The sequence below is a fragment of the Brienomyrus brachyistius genome, chromosome 9, assembly GCF_023856365.1.
Source record: "Brienomyrus brachyistius isolate T26 chromosome 9, BBRACH_0.4, whole genome shotgun sequence".
Lineage (NCBI taxonomy): Eukaryota > Metazoa > Chordata > Actinopteri > Osteoglossiformes > Mormyridae > Brienomyrus > Brienomyrus brachyistius.
The window spans coordinates 6,640,072-6,666,717 of record NC_064541.1 but is presented as its reverse complement, the minus strand read 5'-3'; the positions used below and the strand labels follow the sequence as shown (position 1 = coordinate 6,666,717).

At 47.1% G+C, this 26,646-nt stretch overlaps 1 protein-coding gene and 1 long non-coding RNA gene across 8 annotated transcripts; both read right to left on the bottom strand.

Moving 5' to 3' along the window:
* Positions 1 to 866: 866 nt before the first annotated feature.
* On the bottom strand, positions 867 to 26,169 carry mroh1 (maestro heat-like repeat family member 1). 6 transcript variants are annotated; one of them, XM_049026346.1, is made up of 43 exons: positions 25,902 to 26,169; positions 25,074 to 25,176; positions 24,849 to 24,994; positions 23,525 to 23,656; positions 21,580 to 21,742; positions 21,291 to 21,389; positions 21,027 to 21,178; positions 20,324 to 20,464; positions 20,044 to 20,136; positions 17,731 to 17,809; positions 17,200 to 17,313; positions 16,660 to 16,733; positions 16,335 to 16,457; positions 15,787 to 15,894; positions 15,177 to 15,321; positions 13,013 to 13,053; positions 12,779 to 12,920; positions 12,116 to 12,168; positions 11,837 to 11,944; positions 11,333 to 11,452; positions 10,785 to 10,907; positions 10,486 to 10,632; positions 9,961 to 9,987; positions 8,763 to 8,885; positions 8,546 to 8,625; positions 8,169 to 8,307; positions 7,999 to 8,094; positions 7,798 to 7,902; positions 7,351 to 7,486; positions 7,147 to 7,259; positions 6,693 to 6,845; positions 6,270 to 6,424; positions 5,863 to 6,028; positions 5,507 to 5,709; positions 5,279 to 5,416; positions 5,060 to 5,174; positions 3,998 to 4,144; positions 3,691 to 3,879; positions 3,448 to 3,597; positions 3,229 to 3,363; positions 3,027 to 3,129; positions 2,742 to 2,807; positions 867 to 2,175 (listed from the first exon to the last, which is right to left on the bottom strand). In XM_049026346.1, the coding sequence occupies exons 2-43, from the start codon at positions 25,093 to 25,095 to the stop codon at positions 2,099 to 2,101; spliced, it is 4,941 nt and encodes a 1,646-aa protein (XP_048882303.1). In that variant the 5' UTR covers positions 25,096 to 25,176; positions 25,902 to 26,169; the 3' UTR covers positions 867 to 2,098. The 6 variants fall into 6 exon arrangements, with proteins under 6 accessions (XP_048882303.1, XP_048882305.1, XP_048882304.1 ...); XM_049026348.1 differs by having other exon boundaries at positions 25,074 to 25,171; XM_049026347.1 differs by lacking the exon at positions 25,902 to 26,169 and adding an exon at positions 25,601 to 25,866.
* On the bottom strand, positions 21,755 to 23,518 carry LOC125749274 (uncharacterized). Of its 2 annotated transcripts, none has more exons than XR_007399828.1 (3): positions 23,207 to 23,518; positions 23,141 to 23,173; positions 21,755 to 23,074 (listed from the first exon to the last, which is right to left on the bottom strand). It is a non-coding gene; the product is annotated as an uncharacterized LOC125749274 (long non-coding RNA). The 2 variants fall into 2 exon arrangements; XR_007399829.1 differs by lacking the exon at positions 23,141 to 23,173 and adding an exon at positions 23,108 to 23,140.
* Positions 26,170 to 26,646: the final 477 nt, after the last annotated feature.

The following is a 26,646-nucleotide window of genomic DNA, read 5'->3' as shown; positions in this document are numbered from 1 at the left end:
AAATGCGCAACTAGAATAAACAGACGTGGATTTTAATACTCGTACCAATTTAAACAGTAACGTAGGCTTATGCTGCTTCTTACATCTTAGTTTTATCATGACATTCATTACATATCCAACATACTGCTGAATGTATTAAATGTAGAGATAAACATTTTTAAATGATTTTGTAACCGAGTCATTTCCCCCAGAACTACAAATTGAACAGGCAATGGTAAACAAAACTGAAACTCGGAAAGACTCGTCATTGGCTGGAAGGAAGGTTAGGAACTTTTTCAAGTGAGCTTCAGCGCCATCTACTGGGAAGGTCGTGCATGAAAGATCGGCGAATCTGCGTTCTAAAATCATTAAAAAGGTTTTATACTTTGGATGAGGTTAATAAAATAAGGTTATAAATATGAACTTGTTACATGTCCAAACCTGGAAGTGGTACTAAGACCATTCGAGCAAATACGGGTGTATTATAAATTTATAAACTTCCTTTTTTCACCTATGCAGTTGACTTCTGTGTGACATTTACAGTATGGCAAATATCTGCAGATCCATAGACTAACTCGGCATTGAATAAGTAACACAGGACCGTGAATGGGAATATGCAAATAAGCATTTTACAAACGATACGTGATTCAGTCTGTTACTGTATGAAAATTAGTTTGATAGCAAAATAAATCTTTTATAAACTATGACCATTAACTCTCTTAAAAGATTAAGTAACTGGTACCTTTCCCTGGTATTCCCATAGTCCAGTGAAGTCCTTAATTTTTTATAATGGAGTATCAATTACCACAAGTGAAAATAAAGAAAATACAAGGTGATGCACATAACAGGAGAGATACTGCACTGCAATAAATTAAAGTAATGCACACTGACAATCAAAGATGATTTAATCCTTACAATATTGTAATATAGCAGAGAAGTAATCTATAGGCATAATACAGTATTTTTAAAAAAGAGAAGCTATTTACAGCACGACAAAAAACTTTACGGAGTAATCACTTTAATATTTCATTTTAAAATAACTTACGATTACATTAGTCACCGTCTTTCCCCAACCCTAACTGCAATGTCACTGGAGACAGAGCAGTTACTGAAATCCATAAAAAACACCACACATACACACACACACACGACACTAGCAGTCATGATCTTTTCAAAAGGGGGGCGACGGACACAGGTGCTGTTTGCCATCGAGGTCTTGGTACAAAACCAGCCAACAAAGTGGTCACATGGTCATACAAACAGGAAGTACGTTTAAATAAGGAATGAAAGACAAAACGACGTGGCATGAGGAAATAAAGGAGGTTTAAGGGGACTAACATCCTCAACGCTCACGGCGAGACGCGATGACACTCAACGGTTCCCTAAATGATGAACAAATATGGAACTTCTGGCTATTTCTTTAAAACAAAAGAGTAGCAGGTGGCTGAATTAGTGCATGTGCAGTTAAACCACAACGGAGATGTTATGATAAAAATTAGGAAATATGGAAGGAGGGAAGGAAAAGAAGACGTTATTGCATCCTGTGTTCTTTAGCTACTTTGCAGTGAATTCTGGCAGAATCTCTGAGAGACTCTTTCAGCTCTGCTCTGCCTTCACCATAACGGCAGCCAAATGGAAGCGCAAAATACAGTTACTGTGTCTCCCTGTAAAGCCAGAGATCTGAGAGTTATGGAAACTTGCAAAAGCCTCCGTACCTGGGGCAGGCGACTCTGATCCCGGAGTGCCGGCATCCAGCAGGTCTTCCATCCTGCCTGATCTCTGATGACCCACAGCGGACCTCAGGCAGGCAGTAACTCATCAGGTAGGATAGAAAACCTGCTGGATGCCGGCCCTCCAGGATCAGGGTTGCCTGCCCCTGCTCTATACTGTCTTTATTGACTGGATCTCTGTCTTCTAGATGCTACTTATTACAATCTTCCCACTTCATCCAGGTCTCCACAGGTTAGGCTGAGGTGGAGGCGGGTACTTTGGAGGCTGAAGGCTCTGTGTCAGAATGAGGCTGGAAAAAAAGGCTACAGTCTTTGGTCGCTAAATTCTTTGATTGCTATTTCAAGTAAAATGCCAATATTTAAGTAAACTACAGATGGAGCCGGGCTCTTCAATGAAAGTGTCCCATGGCTTCTGCGGCCTTAGCCCGCACCAGAGGTTCAGGATCCTGGAGCAGCAGGACCAGACCTGGCAGGCAAGGTCACAGGTCAAAAGGGCAAAGGTCACCCACTTGCACTCACACGCTCTCTCTCTCTCTCTCTCACACACACACACACACACACACACGCAATCATAATTATATCTTTGTGGGGACTCTGCATTCATTTCTATGGGTAAAACTCTAATCCCAACATGACGACTTCAATGAGTTTAACCCCCACCCAGCCCTAACCTTAACTATACATGACCAAACAAAATACAAGACTTTTTGCACTGTAATTTGAGTTTTTTTTGATTGTATTCACAGATCTTTGTGGGGACCTGAAAAAATGGTCTACACATCGTCAAAATAACAGGTTTTTAATCACATTGTGGGACACACGCACGCACACACGCAGACACACACACACACACACACACACACACACACACAAATTCCCTGGGGACTACACTTGCTATGAGCAGTTTAACTGAGCCCAGCGTTTCAGTTCCTGCTTCAGCTTAAAGTAAGCTTAAGATATTTTATATTATTATTATTATTACTACTGTTAGAGTCAGTCGGAAAATAAAACAGACAAAACGGAAAGACGTACCATTTGTTATACTCCCCATGTTCATGTAAGAGAAATACTCTTCTGGGAGATTCCCCAATAAAAAGCCTGGATAATGAAAGGAGAAACAAACATGTTCAAGTCAAGTTATTTTTTAATCAGCATCATAAGGTCCTACTTGGTACTATAAGCTAATGAAATATATGGGAAAAGTTGTAAAATACCGTCCCTGTTATATACAAGATTGCTGGTATGGGTTATTAACCACGGAGAACTGCCTGCAGACTCAGGACAATGAAGAGTTGGGAGATTAAACTTTGTTTTTACCGATGAACATGGCTGCTCCAGCTCGCACTTCTGCCCAGTTGCTTTTGAAGAACTGGATGACGGTGATGTGGTAGAAGTTCAGCATTCCGGGGAAATCTTGGATCTGTAGTAGGAAACAGCATCAGCTACAGGGATTAGATCACATGCTCTTTCGAGTATTCACCCCCCCCCACTGGATAGTGTGGCTCTCCCCCTGACTCACAATGTACTTGGTGAGGTCGTTGATGAACTCGCCATAGTGCAGACCCTTGTCGTCGTGCAGGTGGTTCTGGAACATGGCCATAATCTGCTCGGACCCCACCACTGGAGCGAACATGCGCATGGTGTACTTGGAGGCCTGTGGGAACGTAGGCGGTTCTACGTGGACGAGTATGGAACGTTTCCAAGATGGGCGGGTCTTGGCGACGGAGGCCACGCTTACCTTGACCACCTGAGGACTGGGGTCGTTGAGATGCAGCAGCAAGCTGACCAGCACGTTGTGGATCTGGTCCTTGAAGATGGCTTCACCAGAGCCGAACTTGGACAAGTTCCCTAGCAGCATGATGGAGGTGGAGCGAATCTCGTCGTTCTCCTGCAAGAGAGTGAAACGATAAAGGTCGTAATGGGAATGGAGAGCTCAGCATCCCACAACAGTAATGAATTTTAGATCTGTGAAATATCTCACGCTCTCCAGGAAGGGCTTAATCTTCATGAAGATGTAGACCACCAGCAGCTGCACGTTCTTCTTATCCAGGTAGAGCAGGACTTTAGACAGGCCAGTCATGGCCTCCAGGGTGATGTGTTTACCTGGATCGTCCTTCTCCTCCATTCCTGAGCTCATAGCGGCCAGTAGCTCCTTTGCGTATTTGTTCACCTGGGAGACGAAGCAGTTGGCCGCTCGTCAGTGTTCAAAAAACCAGCAGGGAATGACATTCACAGCTGAGGCTGAGCATGGAGCCGGCCGGCAGGAGTGACGCACGGCCCCTACATACCTTCTCAGGAGAACCCACGGCCATATTGCCCAGGCCCCTGATGGAGAGCATGCGCACGGTGGCGCTGGGGTCCGAGATGCGTTCCATCATACTGTTCATCAGCACGTCCATCATCATGAGCTCGGTCACCACATGATGGTTCAGCAGCTACAGAGATGGGGAGTGCGGAGTCAGGAGCAGAAAGCGTCGGTCAGGCAGAGAACTGCACCTGGGACTCTCTTTGTAGACCGTGCATATTAAATCACTAGATAAAAGCAGGCATGAAGTCAGACGGAAATGTGTAACTTCATTTGTCAGACGTCAGGTTTTACTGTCACATGTATCCTAGCAACGTGGTGGAATTTTTGTGCCACATTTGCATGGGTAAGACCAGGAACAGTGCAGTGCAGGACATGACAGTGTGACATGAGAATAAGCAGAAGTAATGATCAGGAAGGAGCTACGGGGATGAGGTAGCTTAGCGGGATGAAACGGCAAACAGACCATAACACAGTATATCAGGGGTGGGCAACCCTCACTATTTAGATGACTGATTGGCTGAAGAGGCCAGTTTGAATGGCTGACCTTAAAGTTAGTCCCAAAACCTGCACACATGCCGGCCCTTTGTGGATAAGACTGGCCGCCTCTGCAGTACAGGGTGTTGAGCGATATAAGAGGTACACTGACAGCAGACAGGCTCCTTAACCCCCCGCCGTTTGCTCACTGCACGCGTTGCTTGTCTTTCCCCTGTCGTTCTATCCGACGACCCTAGGCATCCCATAATTATTATAATAAACGTTTTGTTTTCCCACCATAATTGCCATTCTTGGATCCCGTTCCCTTGCTAATCGTAGGTACAGGTCACTGATTATTTAATGAACTAATGAAGGGAAGATGCCGTCTCTGCATGTGGAGACGAGTAGTAACACAGACTAAGCAGCAGGGGGAGCCGCTATCCAGGGTTTAAAAATGCACTGGGGCAAAAACACAAAAAAAAAAAAAAAACAAAACTTTTTTTTTTTGTGCTCAGGGTGTTGGACAGCCCCCCCCCCCGGACACCGTCGCCTTGAGTGGGAGTCTCACCTCTGAGAAGAAAGCACAGACAGTGACCCTTTGGCACTCGTAGATGTTGTTCAAACAGGGACACAGGTTTTCCACGATGGCTGGGAGACGGGGGCCGGCATGCTTCGCCATGGCTCTGGGGGGGGGGGGGGGGTCATTGCCAAAAGAAAAAACATAAATATCAGGGAAGTCAAGGTGCACACTTGGTTATACCTGCATGTGGCCTGAGGAGGGCGCAACCTGGCCAGCATGGTGACTCCGTCCACGTGCCGCTGCTGGTCCTGCATCTTCTCCCATGCCCCCTGAGCATCCAGCGGCTTCACCACTTCCTCCAGCTGCGCCCGGGCCAGCAGGATCCGCAAGGCCTCCACGGCCACCCTGTCACCATGGCGACACGGACACGTGAGCTTGCGCATGAGAGGCCGGCGTGCGGCCGGCGCCGCCCGTGGCGTCGGGGAGCCGCCTCACCCGCACACGTCGAAGAACGCCGGCGCCTTGCCGCTCGTCTTCCTCTCGGGCCCCAGGCTGTTGCTGTTGATGTCCTTGGGTAGCTGGACCCCGACGCTGGAGCCCAGGCGGACCAGCAGCGCGCCGAAGAGCCTGGGGAACAGCGAGACCACGGCGTCCGCCGTCTGCCCATTCAGCATCATCTCACGCAGGGCGCACGTCATCTGAGGGGGCGAAACCGGAGAGACGGAAGCTTCTAGCAGCCGGGTTCGAATTCTCAATCTCATGGGGCAGCTACGCGATGGACAGTCTTGCATTCCACCCCCAAACCCTTTCACTGTTCCTAAGGGCAGACACGCAAGAGCACGGCTACTCACGGCCAGCGGTACACTGGTGGCTACTTTGCTCACGCCGGGCCTCAGCATGGACTCCTTCTTGTCCACGTAGGGAGCGACCACACTCAGCTTCTCCATCATCATGTCCATGATCTGGGAGGCCAAGGTGCTGTCCGAGCCGAGGGCGATCCACATCTCGCAGATCCAGCTGCGGGCGGGACGACGGCATCCTTTTCAGTATAATTTTATTAGCCAGCAAGCCTGCTGTTAGCTTCACCTAAATTACTCCAGTAGGACACCCAGCTGCACAGTTAGCTGCTTTAGATAAGTGTCGTCTAAGCCTAACAAGAAACGGGAGGCCCAACTGTCTTTCAGCAGACTAGGCAAGCAGAAAGGCCAGGAGTGAGCTTCAGACAGGAAAGGTTCTTGGTCTGGATTCACGGTCTTACTTGTCGAAAGGCAGAGGGTAGGCGACGAGGGTGTTGATGACCGTCTGCAGGTGCTGCGTGGCCAGGATGAGGATGGACTGGGCCACCGCCACCTTCACCTGCTCCTCGGAGATGGCCTGCAGCCGGATGTAGAGCACCTCCAGGATCTCTGGCACCTGGGACACCGAGATGCGCCAATCAGGCTCAGATGTAGAACCAACAGTGCCCAGGTCACAGTGAGACTACAGGTGTCATGGAGATAAGGGGCAGCATATGCCTGCTCTATACTGCCCCTTGTGGCTGGGATCACATTTAAGGAAAAACCCAGAAAATAAAAAAGATTTCATCCGAAATCAGTTCAACTGGAGCAGCTTCTTATTCACTAATCCTATCAGGTGTTAAATTCAACAGGATGATGCAGGTGACACTGTGCTTAGACCTTACCAGATCCTGCAAGCCAGCCCCTCTGTTCTTCAGCAGAGTGTTGAGGACCACGCTGGACGCCCGCGAGCAGTTGGCCTGGGGGTCCACCAGACCCTCGAACAGCATGAAGATCAGCGTGTTCAGCTGCTGCTGAGGCAGACGCTTGCTGATGATCTGGGGGGGGGGGGGGGGGGGGGATCAGGTCACAAACAGCACCATATTTTTCTTCCATTTTATTCATACTTATTTATTAACATTTATATTGTCTGATTTGACAGATTACGGTTTTTTCATGTTTCTACAATAAGATTTCAGCCAGTTATGAACTGAAATACAGGAGAAAGATACGCGGCATCGCCAACGATGCCGTCGACTCCAGAGGGTTAACAACAGCAGGCCTCTTAGAATCGATATCGACCTGCATCAGCGAACTGAGCAACACCGGAAGTCACCGGAAAACACAGGCTAGGCTCACCTTGGTGAGCTCGGAGCAGGTTCTGTACAGGACGGTGTGATCCGGGTTGTTCAGCTTCTCCCGCAGGGTGACCAGACTTTCCACGGACTCGTCCTTATAATCCAGGGCAAACCCTGGCCGATCGGGAAGGCGAACAACGGACCTTAGTGAGACACCACAGACATGGAAACGGAAGCCACCGTGCGGCGAGAGCCAGCCTCTCACCATCATATCGCAGCTGGATATACAGCAGGGTGTAGATGCAGTCGATGGCCGCCCTGCGGACCAGGGGGCTGGGGTCGGTGCAGCGGGGGGCCAGGCGGCCCAGGAGGGCTCCAAGGTTATGGAAGGTCACCATGTTCTGGGGATAAAAGCAGAAGCGGTGATTCAGCGACACGTCGAGGGAGAAGCACTGATCTCAGGAGAATCTTGGGCCTCAGGAAACACCATTCAGAGCCAAAACGAGGCGAGAGGTACACCCATGTCCACAGCTCACTAGCCCAGCAAGTCAGCACTGCATCTTACAGCACTACATTCACAGAAAAAAATGAGTCACGACCAGGAGGGGGAAAAACCAGGCCCTGGTGGACACAGCCAGCCTGGCAGAAAGCCTGACAACTTCCTGCTTTTTTAAACCCTAACCGTCCCACGTAACAGCCGTGCTCCGCTGACCTTGACGGTGAGGCTCGCCAGGTAGAACTCCAGCAGTTCCGCTGTGGTGTTCACTGCCCTCTCCCGCTCGTAATCCAGCTTGGAGCTCAGGTAGACCTCGATGTGCTGGGGCAAGGAGACAACAGTGGGTCTCACAGAAGGGCCAACATCGGACTGGATCAGACCAACCTGTCCGGGCCAGGATCCGGCACAGACCCTCACCTTGAAGACGCTCTGCAGTCCATCTGGGGTCAGATCTCTGGCCAGAACGTTCCTCAGCAAATCGTGCAGTGCCCCGAACGTGTCCGCGTACAAGGCCTGCAGAAGACACTTCCGTTGAGAGGCAGCCGCGTCGTCCCGCGGGAATCTCGGCGGAAGAGAGAGACCCCTACCTCTCTCTCCTGCGGGCTCAGCAGCTCGTCCTCCTTGCTGCCGTCTGGGGAGTCTGCGGGGGGCAGCTTGTACACGCTGGCCAGGCAGGAGTTCAGCATGTCGAAGTTCTCGTTCTCCGTCAGCACCGGCTCCAGGTTTCTGGGCCTCCGAGTCAAAGAGCAACACGGACGTGCGGCCGCGCTCATCTGCAATGACGTGGGGGGAGAACCGGAAGCAGCTCGGGACTAACTAGTAAATGGAAAATGAGCGAGCTGGGGGGGGGGGGGGTAATCCTGTAATGAGTAACAGGTCAGACAGGCTGCCGGTGACAAACTCGCTGGCCGTTTATGGTTTTGTCTGGCAGGGGTGCGATCCCGCATGGGGGATGGAAGGATACACCAGGCCGGCACACGTCTCTAGGGCGAGATGGCGAATGGGCGTCCTCATTGTATCTGCCGGTTCACCTTTAATAAAATCCTGCAAAACGACACAGACTCTGAAAACGCTCGCGGCTCCTACCACCGTCATTCTTACAGGGCAGAAATAAAGTTGTCATCTTAACATTACTCATTAAGTGAGCGAGGATCTTTATCGATACGGTCAACAATACGGACCATGATGACGGCCAGGAGCTCCTGCTTCTTGCTGAAGACATAAGCCTGTCTCTGCACGCAGGCGCCCAGGGCCCGGGCAACGAGGCCAACGCTCTGGATCAGGCTCAGCTTCATGGTCAGGTCCTGCCAGGGGTCGGGGACACGCATACGTGATGCACGTGATACACGACACAACAGCTCGTCGCCAGTCTTTCTGGCAGCAGCACGTCAGCTAGGGACAACAGGCGTAGGAAGCATTACCCAGAAGCCTTTGCAGGCAGACCACACCATACTGCAGGGCTCTGGAATCATTTAGGAGGGAAACTTAATGGACATAAAGCTGGACATATGATATAAAGTGCTGTATACATACACCTGGAGCACCTAGACACCACAAATCCAGAGAATGTAATATATAAGACTAGCATTATACCTGTTAGATTTTCCTTTAAATCGTTTTGAAATCACAACTCAATTTTGTATCAGAATTTATGCACAAGTCATATTTTATTTCTGCTATGGAACGCAATTTGTTATAAATTACGTCAATTTATAAGAATGTGTATGGCATTATACAGTTATAATTATTCACATTTTAAACCCTTGTGCTTATTACTTAAGTAAAAAGCATAACAATAAAGAGGCATAAAGCAGAAGACAGTTTAAATCAGAGAAGCCAGAACGTAGAGCGAAGAGAAAGGAATCGGCAGATTATTCAGCTGCTCATTGACAAATCGCCAGTATTAAAAGGTAAAAAGCATTTGTTGTTAGAATAGCGCTGGGAGGCACAAGGCGACAACTGCAATGTAACAGGTTAGTAAGAAACCCCTTGGAAAAGAGAAACCCTCTGAACTTCGCAGACGGATGGAGATGCTTGATGGTGATCCACATTCACCGCCACCCCACAAAGAAATGGAAACCCCCCTCCCCTTCATCTCAGAGTACAAGCCTTCTTACGTCCAAATAAAATAAAAGATCCACATATTTCTTTTCTGAAGTGAAATGTGCTGGACTTTTATATTTTTCCTTCCAGGGATCTGATCCCAAACTAAACAGTGTTTTGGCCCCGCAAATTTTTTAAGGAAGTTCAGAAAGTTTTTCATTTTCCCCTAAACGCCGCTGCCAAGAATTGTCACATCGAGAGAGCAGATCGCGTTGTTCAGGTTTCAGCTAAAGGGAGACGGAGGCAGGTCCTCGCACTGGTATCCCATCACGGTACCTTGGTCTCTACTTTTATTCCCAGAACCTGCACAACATAAAATTAATGAGGAGTTTACAATTCATGCTTTGACGCTGTAGCAAGAGAAACAAAAAAAAAATGTAAACTGTTAAGACGACCTTGTATTACACATGTACCATATTATGAGAAACTGGGAATTAGATCAAAGGAATGACCCTTTTAATATGCTCAGTTATGCACAGATGGCATTGTGTATATGTTCTGCTCTGAGGTGCTAACAGAGTGTAAACACAATACAATGCGAGTGAGATGCACTGTTACATAAAGCTGATATTAACCGTTGAGCCTTCAGATATTCCACTCAGCGTGTTTTAAACACATAATGAAGTTCATTTAAGTAACGACTCCTTGTACCCGCCTGCTGCTCTCAGACTATGCTGGAGCGCCAGTCGCGTTAATCTGCATAATCAGATGGTCCCATTGGGTGCATGACCTGCCTGGCACACACACACACAAATTTCCCACAATGCCGTTCTGCTCTCCCGCAATGACTGAGCCGCCTACCTTGGTGTTGAAGTGTTTGTTGATGCCCTTCAGAATGTTAGAGTCCATCCTGGACAGAAGCTGGTCTGGGGGGGCGTGGAGGGCCACATACCCGTAGCAGAGGATGAGGGTGCTCTTCACCTTCTCGATGTCCACCTCGTTTTTGTCCTGAGGGCCATGGTCAGCAAGGGCAAGGATCAACCCACCAGCAAGCATGAAGCATGAATGCTCACCATCAAAATGACCAGGCTGACACTACACGGGGATGACCTTTGGTGAGCTCAGAAAATGCCAGCAAACCCCCCCTGTGGGTTACTTACTTTAAGCAGACCAAATATTCCCGACGCTTTCTTAAAGGCGTCCGATTTGCTGAAGTCCTCCAGTTTGGCCAGAGTGTCCCCGAGGTGCCTGGCGGCGCAGAGGCCAACCCCGACTGCCACTCCCTGCAGGAGGAACAGCACTCAGAATGGAATAGAAACGGCAAGGTACAGACAGGGGCAAATTTCAGTCAGTCCTGGCCCAGTGCCGCACTGGACACTTCAGTAAAGCTTTTAGAGAAAACAGATTCAGAACGAATGCAATAAGCGGCAACTGCTTAATAAGTAAATAATAATAATAACAATAATAAACATAAATAATAATAATAAATCAAACACACAACTATAATATTATTATTATTATTAATAATAATAATAATAATGCTGATGATATAAACTGCATTAGGCTGTGTTGCGATGCATGATCAAACAAACAGTACTCCCACAGATGACGTGCAGAGCCGCAAAGCAGGCCCACATCTCTGCATCACATGCGATCTCTGCAGGAGAGAGTCACGTGCGTCGGACATAGGCGGCCGCATGCGCCATACCGTCCTCTCGATGGCGTCGGCATGCCGCGCTGCCACCAGCACCTCCTGCAGCTGCTTCCTGACGGCATCCTGGCTGTTGCACAGCTGCAGGGTCATGCCAATGCATCTGTAGAGGAAGCTCTGAGAGGAGGGAGGAAACGCCACGGGGGAGGTTTAAAACGAGAGAGAAGAACATGAGATTCCCTTAATATGAGGGCACATGACCCTAATGGTAACCCTGCCCCCCTCACCTATCAGAAACCCTAAGGGTAAACCCGCCCCTCTCACCTATCAGAAACCCTAAGGGTAACCCCGCCCCTCTCACCTAAGGGTAAACCCGCCCCTCTCACCTATCAGAAACCCTAAAGGTAACCCCGCCCCTCTCACCTAAGGGTAAACCCCGCCCCTCTCACCTAAGGGTAAACCCGCCCCTCTCACCTAAGGGTAAACCCGCCCCTCTCACCTATCAGAAACCCTAAGGGTAACCCCGCCCCTCTCACCTAAGCATAACCCCGCCCCTCTCACCTTCTCCTCCAGGGAGCTGTTGTAGGTGGGCAGGTAGTGTGTGGCCTCAGAGGACAGCTGGCAGCTCCATCTGTCATTTGAGATGGCCACCAGGGTCTTGGACAGGAGCTGCATGCAAACAAACAGAGATGGAAGGTGGGTCGCATGAGAGAAGGGACCAACCTGCCCGCCCCCACCTAACCCTAACCCACAGCGCAGCAGCCTGTGCCCCCTAAGCATCAGATCCCCTCCGAGGAGGACACTAATCCTGCCTTTTCGATTAACAGATTGGAAGCCAACCTCTAGCAAACTGTCTTCCCAGCTCCTCGTGTTCAGCGATTCCAACGTAGATTCTGTTCGGGAGAAAAGATGAATCATGGAGTTCCGGATTAGATAACAGGGAAGACGGCACAGACAGACAGACAGACAGACAGACACACAAAACACAGACCAACACACAGCACACACACACATAGACAACTCTGCCATTGATCCAACAGAACCGAATTGTTCAAGCAATTTAGGACCTCTGGAAATGCTTGGGGTCTACTTCAGTTCACAGAGCACATTTTCATAATAAAACCTTCTGAGGCAATTTTAGCTGTAAAATGTAAGAATCCATAACTCTCGGCACGGTTATTTATTGGTCTGTCGAGTAGCCGGCGTTTTCCAAAGTGCTCTCCTCTGCTAAGCCGTCCCTACAGATGGACAGCGGACGGCACCGCTTATGATGTGAGAAGAACGGAACCCATCCTGGGACCGTAAACCTTGATTGAGGCGAGATCCCAGTATCTACCGTTTGATCGGCCTTTCAGCTCAGCATCTCAGGCTACCAGGACGCGTTTTATGGGTTCGGATACGACGTCATAAATCAATTTACGTCGTCTCGCAAAGGGACGGAAAGACCGAAGCAGAAGCGCTGCACCAGTGAGCAGCGTCTGCACCACGGGGCATGAATGTTACCTTCCAGGAGGCTCAGGAGTGGAGGGATCTCTGTCTCCCACACCTTCTGTATGTTGGGGTGGATGCTGGGACTTAGAACGCACAGTAGGCGCAGGGAGGGGGCCCCACGGCCCCGCCCCCTGAAGGGGAACGCAGCGTTTACCTGTTAGAGAATGTACTGCGATCAGCGCTCTGTAACACCTACAAACAACGCCCACCTCCTACAGACAATGCAGAAAAGTTTCATTGACTCACCAAAAGCCTGATCATGAGCACATAAGGCGAAGGGAGGCTGGCTGAAAACAAAGACGACAGGATGTTACAATCAGCTCTCTCTGATGCTACACTATACGGCCAAATGTATGCAGACACCAGTGGAAATCTGGATTCCCGTGGGATCTGCAGCAAGAGTGCAGCACGGGACAAGTTCTCATTTCTGAATGTGGGAAGGAGTGGGAAGTGAATAGAAATGACTGGTGGGATACCCGCAGAAAGGATTAAAACATACAAGCATTGCTCAAATGTTTTGTTTTTTCCCCCCAACAGAAAGTTACATTAGAAATTTCACTGAATAATTATGCCTAATTATGCCTAATTTGGTTTTTACACAGACAGCCTATCCCTGAACCTTTGGGAGGACGTTAGCGTTTTGGAAGTCTCTCGTCACACTCGTGACCGCCTGGCTAATGATGACAGAGCTAGGACGATGCAAGTGCCTGGAAAGGTGAATATTAAACTGTAAAACTAAGTAAGGCAAATCAAATATTTGGCAGTCCTTTTCTACTGTAAGCGACAATGATGATAACCACTTGCCTTTTGCCCACTGTGACAAATGAAACAAAGTGCTACCATACATCGAGCTGAAGTCTGGAGCTCAGGGCTAAAACGGCACGTCTGTTCAGTTTCGAAGGGCCAGGCTATACTGACACACTGCAAGAACAATACAAATCAAAACAATTGTCACTGCAGTAAATAATGCAGCAAAACCAAATGTGTTGATTTTGTTTGTGCAGAACTACAACCTGTTTTACAAACGTTGTTGCAGGCGAAATATGCCTATGTATAACTAACCTACTATTGTATGAAAAACGCAGCCTGTTTTAACTGTTAAACGCTGAACACAGCGCTGCAAGTTTGTCTTTACTCTTTAGGGGAAAATAAGCATAGTCAAATGAAACATATTTTTCCTTTGCGGGGGGGCAGGGGGGGGGGGGCGGGGGAGTGGGACGAAATATGACAAGCTTCTTCAGGAGCAGGCAGGAATGTGACAGAACCTTGCAGGAGCAGAAAGGAGTGTGACAGAACCTTGCGGGAGCGGGCAGGAGCGGGACAGAATCCTGCGGGAGCGGGCAGGAGCGGGACAGAATCCTGCGGGAGCGGGAAGGAGCGCGACAGAATTCTGCGGGAGTGGGCAGGAGCGGGACAGAATCCTGTGGGAGCGGGACAGAATCATGCGGGAGCGGGAAGGAGCGGGATAGAATTCTGCGGGAGCGGGACAGAATCATGCGGGAGCGGGAAGGAGCGGGACAGAATTCTGCGAGAGTGGGCAGGAGCGGGACAGAATTCTGCGGGAGTGGGCAGGAGCGGGACAGAATCCTGCGGGAGCGGGACAGAATCCTGTGGGAGCGGGACAGAATCATGCGGGAGCGGGAAGGAGCGGGACAGAATTCTGCGAGAGTGGGCAGGAGCGGGACAGAATTCTGCGGGAGTGGGCAGGAGCGGGACAGAATCCTGTGGGAGCGGGACAGAATCATGCGGGAGCGGGAAGGAGCGGGACAGAATCCTGCAGAGTGGACAGGATGAGATTTTAAATTCCATCCGCCGCAGACCTTTAGACACCAGTTTGTCCAACATCTCACCCAAAATCAAGGATATTAATATGAAGCTGGTTGGCTCACTGTTGCTATAATCTCTCCCTCTACTCTTCTGGAAAGTTTTTCCATTAGATACTGGAACATTGCTGGTGGAATTTGCTGCCATTCAGGTGGTGTATTGATCTTGGGTAATCAGGTGTCTTTTCTGCAGTTTATGGGATTTACCAGTTAACAACTGAACTTGCTTCCAGATATTTTGACCTTCAAAATCACTTTACTTGCAGTTGATCAGCGCGGCTCTAGCAGACAGCAATGTGGCGAATTGACTCCTTGGCAAGATGGTATCTTCTGTAGATACCAAGTGGAAAGTCGCTAACCTCACTGTACCCATTCTGCTGCCAGTGTTAGCTGCAGGAGATCATATGACTGTGTGCTTGACTGAACACCTGTTTCATCAATGTTGCTTAATTAGGCAATTCCTTTAATTAATAGGGGTGTCCCGATACTTTTGGCCATATAGCGTACTTCTTCAGTGCAAACACCAGTTCTGAAAAACGCATTTCAAACCCGCCAAGATCAGATTTATGACAGTAAGTTCCAGAAACCTTGCTCGCTGAAGTTGATGATGTAGTTGGGCTCCTGGGAAGCCTTCTTCTTGTTGCCGAGGAGAATGAGGCTCTTGCACAGGGGTGTGGTTGCATTGCTGTACTGCGCCGGGGTCAGGTAGCAAAGCAGCGAAGGCCACAGCACCTGCAAAGGACCGCATCTGTCTCCCATGCCACACACATCTACACCTTCAGCTTCTTGGGACATCTATAATTCTGCCAGCTACCTCGCTCACATTCCACGTGCTCTAACACCTTTTACTGAAACCCTGTGAAGAGCAGCACGCACGTTCACACCGGCCGTCCAATCACACGCTGGAGAGGATGTGCCCCTTAATATCATGTCCGAAGCCCCAGTTTCCTAATAGACGGCCACACGACAATTCTAACTTGAGTATGTTTCAGAGACCCCCTAGAAGTGCAGACTAAACAGGACAATAACGTATATATAAGTCATAAGTGGATTTACTCATAAAGCGTGAACATCACAGCTACGTTTCAGACATCGAAGGGAACACTGATCTCATAAACACAAGCAGGAGAACAGACTAGCCACAGAGCAGACACGGAACATTCCGGACTGCCCCCCCTCCCTCTGCTGCGGACTTACATCAGTCAGCCGGCCCACGGTGGTGGTGAAGAGGTGCAGCGTGTTTTCACAGATGCTTCGCAGAGACTCATTGGTCACATCCTCCGGGTCCAAGGGGTGCCGCCCACACTGCGACAGGCAAACGCAAACGTTCCCCGATATGACGTGAGCCCAAACTAATCCGTCTATTTACTTTCATCATCAATATACGCTAACACGTCCATGCATCCGTTTCTTCAGTACGGGAGGCTGGAGCTCAGCCCAGGAAACACAGGATGCCAAGCAGAGGACACCAAGGACAGGGTGCCAGTCCGTCACACGGCACACACTCACAAACACTGACTCACACAGCCCACAGTGGCAACTGAACCCGCCACCCTGTAGCCATGAGAACACAGCGCCCCCAACTGGGCTGGCTTAAAACTGCCCAATTATACAAAACTGAAAAAAAAAACATTTAAGTCACCATACTTTCAAGCATGGAGTGTCTCACTTCTCACTTCCAGAGGTTAGGTATTTAAATGCCCAATGTTGAGTGTTCAGCTGTCCGCACCGTAGAGTCAACTTACATTAAGGGTGTCTGGCAGGGCACAATGGTGCACAATAAACTTAACCAGGAGCTCTCCCCCCTCCAGCTCTAGGTACCCATGGTGGGCCATAGCACTGATCACCTGGACCACCATCTTCTTGACCTGAGAGACAGTGAGACAGAGGATGAGTTACATAAAACCCAACCAATCACTGAACATTGCATTAGAACAGAGTATTATCTATGCAGGCAGCGGTCATATGAGAATAGTAATACAATGCATAAAATCTAGAAGGGGGGTAGGTCGCTGCATCTCTGAGTGACAGCCCCCCCCCCCCAAAAAAAAAAAAAGCACAAGCCCGTACCTTATTGCTCTGGTCGGACAATGGCTGCCTGAGGCTCGTAAGGATAATGAGCTTCTTGGTTTCCATCAGGGAAGCTGAATCACAAACCAGACAACCTACGTCAGAACTAAACATTCTTACAAACCAGCTGCACATTTCACAGAAATACATACGAGTACTCAGTACTATGGAGGATAATAAATTATTAGGATCTGAGCATTAGGATCTGAGTGGAAGGTTTAACCATTTAACATTAACGTTAAGGGCCTCGCTCAAGGACCCAACTAATAATACTTCACTCTACCGGCCACAAGATCAAATTAAATACATGAAATTGTATTTAAGCTTAAAGCAGTGCATCCCAAACCATGTTTTTGCTCCCTCCCAAGCTGTCTGGCAGGAGCAAAAACGTGGACTGTCTGCAGGTCCTCGAGGACCTGGATGGGCAGCACTACCTTAAAGAGATGTTTCTGCAACTGACATTTTCGCTGCTGCTGGATGCACGTTTACACAGCACGCCCCATAAGGCTGGGAATGCCGTCAGACCGGTCCGCGCCTTACTGGAGGAGTTGATCAGGTGCCGGAGCACGGCCAGGGACCCCATGCGGTTACGTTCGTTATTGTTCTCCAACTTCTGAAGGACAAACACTATCAGGCGGTCAGGAAACGTGTTGGCTGGAGGGGAAGATGAGAAAAGACACAAGCCACTGGCCGTCAGACATCCTGACCACAGTGGAGAACGGTAACAGCCAATGAGGCTGAGTGATGACAGAATGTAAGCACCACTCGTTATTTAGCAGTTACAGGCATTCACCAGAACTGCTTATCAGTGCAGGAAATCAGAGAGTCTGGAGCCTGTTGCAAGGAGCAGAGGGCGCAACGTGGCCAGGAAGCCAGTCTGTCATGGGACACAAACTGCGGGCGATTTAGAGTGACCGATCCAGGCAACTACTTTTCGCTTTTATTACTGAAAGCCCCATAATCCAGTGTCGCCCTCACACAAAACAGCGGCTGTCGATCTGCATGATTCAACTCACCCCTTCTCTGAATCTCCATAACACCCCCCCCCCCAAAGAATTTCCTTTGATGTACCTAAAATGCTGAAGCACCTCAGAACCTCGTTGTGGTTCTTCACAGTAGGGGGGTTGCTGTAATCCACCGGGGCACATACCTGGGGAGGGCAGTAAGGTTAAAAAATGCTTTAGTTCCACAGGTACCAAAAAACAGAAAAATCCTTCATTATGATGAACGTTCAAATAATATTTATATCAATCTACAACTACAGGCTGAAGGCTTCCTCCAGAGAGCCCCAGTCTCCCGCCTGGACTTTTGAAAGATACACATGTCAAATGACTGAACAGGGCTGTCACGATATCAGATTTCAACAACACAGTTATCGTGGCCAAAGCAATTCACAACGATATTATCGTGATGATCTACAGACAATTTGAACAAAATAACAATACTGTTAGTCCAATTCAGATTTGTTTATTGTGAGTTTTGTCTCTCTATTAGCAAATTAATTATACTCAAAATACAAGTGTAATGAAGTGGAGTGTTTGTAACCCTAACCATACAAAAGGGTATGGAAAGCACAATTACATTGCTTAATGGATGGTGGAAAGACAGCCAGGGCTAGTGCTGTGCTCCATTTACCACGGAAGTCGGAGCCGGGAATGACGTCATGCCTGAGTTAACCACGTTCCAGTACAACAAGCCAGAATACAAACAACTGCAGCTGTGGCCTGTATCACGAAGCAGGATTTCTTGCTTAGCCGGATAACTTGTCGGATTTAAGGTAACCTGGGGTTACCCATTCTTCCATACCACCTGGAAGTCAGCTTACCCATTGTTTACAATACCAGTTGATAACAACACATTTCGCAGTATTTTGCGTATACAAACACTGTAGCACCATGGCCACAGACAGAGGCTGGACAGTACTGTGTGTACGGCCGATTTACTGAGACATAAATAAGACAGAAGTGCAATATGAACATTTAATTACTACAGCTTTTTACTGTTGATGCTCGGAGCAGCCATAGTGAATTCTGAAGTCAGGGTTGTTGAGGTTCCTCCAACATTCCCAGGAACTAGGAACTCGGAAATTCCGACTTCAGTTCAGGCTGAGCCAAAACTATGAGTACCGCAAAACAGCATGTAGCTAGCATGCTGGCCCATAGGGGGCGCTCGGGCGCCACCCTCCCAGCTGTGGTTTGGGGAATATAAAATATATAAAAATAAAAAATATATATACATTTTTTTATCAGTGTCAGTTTTACTTAATTGTGTGTGCCTACATGCAATCTGAATTATTTAAAACATTAATTTCCACCAACTAATTCAACAATGAATATCCACTGACAGATTTCTACCAATCATTTCTCTTCTTGGACGCTCATCAAAACGCCCCAGAAGTGCAGCGAAATAGCCAATCGTGTATGGTTGCTAGGTGAATATAATAAAGATTTCGCCTATCAGCATCGCCGAATTAAATGGTTTTGGGGTGCTGGAAATTTCGCCCCTGCTACAGAAAATGCAGGAAAGTTTTGGATTGCTCTCAGGTCAGTCAGAGAGAGATGATGGAGATGACGACAGTTGAGGGGCAGCTTCCAGCAAGTTCGGTGAGATCGTTATTGAACTATCCTTTTGCAAGAAGGACGATAGTGGAAAAAATCCACGTTAAGGAGCTGGGACCCGACAAGCCTGAAATAAATATCACCCAGCCAGCTAAGGAAATTAAATTATGATTGTGAAATTGTTGTCATTTTCTGACTGTTCATTTGAATGCTTATACTGGACTAGGAAGGTAAATCTATTGGTACGTCAGCCACACCAGGAATTAATTATACCAACTGCCACTGGTCGCTAGATAGCACCAATTTCAACTGATGGAAATATAAACGAATTTCAGATATCAGTCAGCGGAATGATTATCACCAGTTCCTGCTAAACAATAAAGTGACTGCTGTAGCTTGATGTAAATGTAGACAATATGGTTTACCGTAAACCAGCAGTACGAACAAATCAGGCAGTGCAAGAAAATGAAATGTGTTGTACGCATGCTTAAAATGCTGCGCATATGCAGATGTGCGAGGTACAAACTGGATAGGTGATGAGGTACGCTACTGCATCTTCTTCTTATGTTTTATGGAGGCTGGCAACCAGCATTAAAGAGCAATACCGCCACCTACTGTGCTGGAGTGTGAACCAGATGGTTACTGGCACTGGATTATTCATAGTATTATCATCTGTGTTTTATTAACATTATTTCAATATTTCACTGTTAACCTATCACAGATACTGTAAACGCCAGTATATCCTGACACCCCCATTTTAGCACTTTTACAAAGATCATTGAAAAAACATGAATTAGGGGTGTGAAGCCCCCACCCCCCCCCTCACCTCCTGATGCAAAGTTAGCAGCAGACCATCGATCTGTGTCTCCAACAATCGGCTGCCCATGTTCACAGAAGCTTCCAGAACTTGACACAGGCTCTATTGGGTGTGGGGGGGGGCAGTGAGAAAGGTACAGCGGTATAACAAACAGCGAAGATGACAAGTAAAGGAAAATCAGGGTAAAAGGCAACAGAAGGGCAAGACCACACAAGCTCGGGAAATGGCGACATCGCAAAACGCGCGTCGCTCCCCGTCCGCAAAGAGAGCGCAAACGCAGGACGCCCACCTTGCTGATGATGTAATGCTCGCTGTTCTTCTTGTACAGCGAGACAACGGCGGGAATCAGCTTGGGAAGCTGCTCCTCCAGCTTGTCATGGGCCATCAGGTGACTCATGGAGCCCAGGGCTTCCGCCACCGTCAGCCGGAGCTGGAGAGGAACCGCAGGGAGGCCGGATCAGCAGGCTGACGGGGTCAGAAGCAAACGAGCTCAGCAGAAAGCAGCGGGAAAGGCAAGCAGGGAGGGAGTGACGCATGCAGGTCCAATCAGCACGGCGACGGGGTCAGAAGCGACCGTGCTCAGCAGGAAACAGCCCTCTGAGACAGCAAAGGCGAGCAATTAAATAGCTTTTATCGGAATTAGTTTCCCTTCGGAACCCTCTTGTGTAAGCATGTTGCATACGCTGTTCAGCAGGCTGGAGTGCTGCCAAAATAACTACAGATTCTTATCTTCTTGAAACAGATAAAATGTCGATATAGTTCTGAAAAGATTGCACACGTTCACAGTTGCGCCCAACGCTGACGAGTGCCGCGTTACTGGAGAACGGATGACTAATTCTGCACTCTGCCGCAAAGCTCGAGAATTTCCCCGCTGTCCCCAGAAACCCAGGCATCCAAATCATGCCCTGACCCCATTTTGGACCTTGACATGTGTCAAAAAAATGAAAAAGCCATCACAACAAAGAAGGCAACCGGAGCTGAACCTCGCATACCTTGGGGTCTCTGCTCTGAAGCCAGTTACAGAAGAGGATGTCGTACGAGGCATAGATCTCACTGGAGAAGGTGTCCTTCCGCACGGTTGGGTCTGGGGCCTTATCTAAGTTGGCGAGGTACTCCAAAATGCTCTCGCTGAAACGGGACAGAGCTAAAGGGCAAAACAGCAGCGGGATCAAAACCTGCAAGGGAACAGCAGCACTTCCTGCGCTAATGTCGCTAATGTAATGTTGAAGTTCCGCTAAAGCTGCCACAGTCCTCACCAGAGGCGAAGATGCACTTCATGGTGTCCTGCTTGGTCATACTCAACATTGGCAGCATGGTCCCCAGGATGGCGTTGAGGAACGGCACCATGCCGTATACTGAGAATGAAACCGGGCTTTCAGCTTATAGAAACACTCACAGCCATTAGACAGATATGTGTGTGTGTGTGTGTGTGTATATATATATACATAATATATACCATATATATCAAGCTTTCACAGAACAATTTCCAACATTTAGAGAAAAAAAATCTCATGTTTTTAAGTTATCAGTGATATTTGTTCGTACCATTAGACTCGGAGAGACTCGCTAGCGTTTGGACGACAAATAAATGAGGAAGGACCCCGGGCTGGAACTTGCTGAGGATCTCCTCCATGATGTCATTTATGTATCTATTGCCCACGGCCACCAAAATACTACTGGCTGCCTGTTGCCAATCTGCTACCACTTCCTGCAGAAACAGGAAGTGACATTTCACATGACACACAAAAGGCCTGACGATTCAGACACTGCTTAAAGTATGGAAATCAGCACATATTCTTACTGTATTAATCTATAGCTTGTTTTATTCCTCAAAAAGAATAAAATTCTGGATTGTTTCTTATGATTTATATTTTTGCTCACAATTTTTGTGGCTTTGCGAAGATTTGACACTTGTGAAAAATATCTGAACGTATTGTAAAATATTAACTCTCTCCTGTGGATTATTCATTACCTAATTATTTTACAACTTATTTCCATTGCAATACCCCTGTTTCTGAACAATCATTTCCTGAAAGTTTGTCTTCAGGAGTGCTGAAGAACAAGATATATTCATCACTACTGATACTTGTTAATTTGGGAAGGAGGTCATAAAGGACTTATCACCAAGATAAAGAAAAGTAAGAAACAGATAAGATAAGATAAGATAAGACGGCTCTGTGCCAATATTAAAATCTCTGAGCATCTGTGTAAAACTTTCTGTGATTGTATTGGTCCTGAGGAGCAGGCAATCGATAGAGTCAACATCCCCGGACTATTGGTCGACTTTGATACAGCAGGACAAATGGCCGCAAAACGCCCCCTGACAGAGGTCAAGAAAGAAAGCGAAGGCGTGCAGAGGATGAGGAGACCGGAAAACCAAGGGCTGTGATTAGCAGCACTGAACATTCGCAGATACGGTGAAATGTATCAGTGATAAATCCTCACACCTCTCTCATAACCACATAGTACAATAACCACTAAAGTAAATTAAACAGCTTGCTGACATTACCCACTCTCTGTGCCATTTGCTTTAAAAGTCCCTAGTAAGATCTGAAGTGCTCCTTCCAGTCCAAGAGGAGTATCCTTTTCCATTAAATTACAATTCCTTTTAAATCGACTTTAGTCATTTTAAATACTCATTCAAGCTCTGTAGTGCTTTAAGCAATAATGGGGTATTAAGAGGCTACGATTGCATGTGTAAGGACAACCTCAAGGTACACAATACGCAGTCAGACACATTATAAAGTCAAGCGTAAATAAATCCGCTGAAAGACATGCCATCTTTTGTAACAAATATGAACACTGCCACCTCCTACAGTGAAACACCCCTGAATACTGCCACCTCCTACAGTGAAACACCCCTAAACACTGCCACCTCCTACAGTGAAACACCCCTAAACACTGCCACCTCCTACAGTGAAACACCCCTAAACACTGCCACCTCCTACAGTGAAACACCCCTGAACACTGCCACCTCCTACTGTGAAACACCCCTGAACACTGCCACCTCCTACTGTGAAACACCCCTGAACACTGCCACCTACTACTGTGAAACACCCCTAAACACTGCCACCTCCTACTGTGAAAGACCCCTGAACACTGCCACCTCCTACTGTGAAAGACCCCTGAACACTGCCACCTCCTACTGTGTAACACCCCTGAACACTTCCACCTCCTACTGCTTCCTTCCACTTCAGGGTTTTATGTGTCTTTTTAGATATAAAGTTATTTACCTTATTAACAAGCTGTCTTAATTGATCACTGAGCTGCGTGAAAATGCAATACAGTGCATAGGACCAAATGGTCTTAAGAAAAATTAATCCAGAATATAAAATCCACCAGCAGGTTATAGGCACAGCACCCATTCTGAAGTACAGAGGGGTCCAAACCACCAAGCTGCAAAGCTAAACATGCAGAGGGAATCACAAAAACCTGGGGGGGGGTGCTTTTATGAGTACTGGAACATATTAATACTTAGGAAGTAACATACCTTTGACCTGGTCATTTCATCCGAAGCAAGAGAAATTATGCTCTTAATTTTCTTGTAGCTAATTTCATCTATCTTGAACTGCACAATGAGTTCAAGAGTTTGCAGAATAATCACTCGGTGGCCGGTTGCCAGCTGCAGACAGGGGGGGAAAAAGATGTATTTGGATGGGAAGACATGTCTGTATGTAACTATTCAGTAACAAGATGTCACAACATGTTGCCCAACTAGACCAAGCTATCAGCAGTCTGAGGCAGCAGATGATCAGCAGGCTGTAAATGCAAAAGAAATCTACATTTATAAACTATAAGTAGGATAACAGAAGAGCACAGAAGAGAAACAGAATACTGCATTTTTAAAAAAGCACAAATGGTGACCATGGGCCAAGTGGAGCTCTGTCACATCCCAACCTTATAACTTCCTGTTCCTGTTCCAGCACGAGTCACATGACTGCAGCGTGACCCAACACTGATGTGTGGAGTGCCAAAAGAATGTGGCACAGGGGTATTTCTCAAGCTATGGTTGCATGAAACACAGCAGACCATGTGGTTCATGGACACTGGAGGGACTTACTGCCAATGACCCTCTATTTTGATCTTAGTATCTTACTACTTAAGGGGCCAGTTGTTACGCTCTTACATCAGAATACAGGTAATATTAAACCGGCATGGGGGAATCCATGCCTGAAATAATGCCTGATAATCTTTAAGAAATAACAATCCCCCCCTCCCTTCCTTTCTGGAAATTCAGTTAACATTTATACAGAAAATGTTTTTCAGGCAAACAATGTAGTGAAAAATGAAACAAGCAGTAATTCATAAAGATCAGGGTTTTAGTCAAAGTTTAAATGTAAAAACTGAGGTATTACACATCGATTTCGACAGCACAACAGTCACCAACCAAAGAATATTGTATTTAATACATCTTAGAAGCCTCCCCTTGCACTGATGAAACTCACATCACAGGAAGGAACTGGAGATCAACGAAATACATCTAAAGCTGCCGTTTAAATACTTCCCATTCAAAATATTTACATTCTTTCATTGACGGGTGGTTTTTCCAGGAACAAAACAATAGCACAAACCACCAGCTTGTAATGTGCTGTTGTGTTTATGCCATAGTCATCAAGAAGACATTAGAAAGGTGTAATACAATTAATAATTAGTTAGAATTATTTACACATTGACTGCCTTATCACAAGCTATATACAACAGTAAGGTTACGTTTTATGATTTTTATTGCACTCCGACACATTGCAAGATTCCTTCCTCCTTATTTCTCAAGTGATGTAACTACTTGCATGCTGATAACGCATCTTTCGCCTGACCTTGGGGTGTTTCACCAGGTAGTCCTGACACATGCTGAGGATTTTGTCCGGCTGCTGTTTTCCGAGGGTGAGGATGGACTTCCTGACCTGCTCCTGCACCACAGGGTTTCGGTCATTGGCTGCATCGAGCAGCGACAGGGACACCTCTGAAGAGCAAATACAGAGAGGACATTTCAAACACCCATGGTTTTCTCTGAGTACAAAGAGCCATGACAGGTTACTTACGCTCTATGTCAGATTCCTCCATTGTGCCTCTTCTATGGCCGGCAGTTGGTATTTAAGAAGTCATCTGATAATCCCACAAATTTCTACCCGTGTTCCTACTGTTCTGCAGTTTGGAAAAGCAGAAATCATTAGCACTTCGTGACCAGTTGTGCGTGTATTTTCATACTGTAAACCGTATAACCAATGTTCTGGGTCAGCAAACCCAATCGTGAAATTTCACAAAAAAATAAATATTAAAAGAAACTACCGTGAACAGACAGACCGAATATTGTTATTTTTAATTCTTTTGATCCGTACCTCTAATGTGTATTAAGGGTGGCATTAACGTATCTAATATTTTGATGTATTTTTGTAGTATTGTAATTTATTTATATAGCTTTTCTGTTGGTCAAGCGACGCCAGTGGCAGTAACATAAACTCGCTTCTGATCGGGCGCCTGACCTTAGCTCGCTACGTGAAAGGTAAACAAGTAGACGGGTAGCCAAATAATAATGAAGCAATCCTAACGATAAATAATTCTGCCTTACCTGCAGTATGTTTTAAAGCCCCCGTACTATCAACCAAAAGTGCAAAACGCCATTGATCATGCTTCCACATAGGTGCTGAGCAGTAGGTGACACACCTTCCGGGAAGGTGCCCAGCCAGCGCCTGTGCGATGTTACACGCCTGACAGGCACAAGACCATTTTCCCAGCAGTAGGTGACACACCTTCCGGAAAGGTGTCCAGCCAGCGCAGGCAAATCGCAAGTCCGGGCTGATGCTGAAGTGCGGAGGGCTGATTCATTTGGTGTCTGTGTGACAATGGACTCTTAATTAGGCGCTACCTACCGTTTCGAAATAGCTAGCTTGCTGGCTAGCTAGGTACAGATAAAAACAGCCAGTTCCTCCTCCGGTCAGTATACAAAAATCCAGCCGTTTATGATGGCTTCCAGACTATAATGCTAAGATGGAAATAAAGCCTTGACGTGCATTAAACCGGTGTTTTCAAAGGTCCTTTGGAGCAGACGTCTTTTGACTTGCGTGCCATGTTTTCCTGCATGACACTGCAGGTAAACACGCCTGATCATGCGCTCGGAATCATAGGGGTTCGGTCAAGGGGGCGGGTCCCAGCCGGTCCTCCAAGCGCGTCACGGCACCATCGAAAGCGTACGACTCGACGCCCCCGACTACGTCAATGAACCATAGAAACCATAGAACTTATTCAATGCCTCATTACTGCTGTTTTGCACTGGAGAGCATTTAAGCACTAAAATGATACCTATTTATATTGCATATTAAGCCTCAAATAGCCTGTTTTGTAAGGAAATAAAAGGAGAATGTAAGGAATATGCAAAGAGTTAATTATAATATTGTTAAAATAATAACAAAATAACTAATTCTGAAAATACTTTCATCTGTTCCAAGAAGACAATAAATGAACAGAATTAATCATCAAAGTTATGTCTCATGTAAAGAAACTTTCACTATAAATTTAGAACAAACTGCCACTTATCAATACCATTAGGAATAAAGGTTTGTTGGATGTGTATAAGCTCTCTTTCAGGGTCACTGCATTGGTAGGATTTATTTTTAG

What these genes read in the sequence shown, in the direction of transcription:
- mroh1 (XM_049026346.1), bottom strand. Translation starts at nt 25,095, where the DNA reads ATGGAGGAATCTGACATAGAGC. An exon ending in GAGTCTCTCCGAGTCTAATG is followed by an intron (nt 21,390 to 21,579) that starts GTACGAACAAAT and finishes TTTCATTCTCAG; the next exon opens with TATACGGCATGGTGCCGTTC. An exon ending in GAAGTGCATCTTCGCCTCTG is followed by an intron (nt 21,179 to 21,290) that starts GTGAGGACTGTG and finishes TTTGCCCTTTAG; the next exon opens with CTCTGTCCCGTTTCAGCGAG.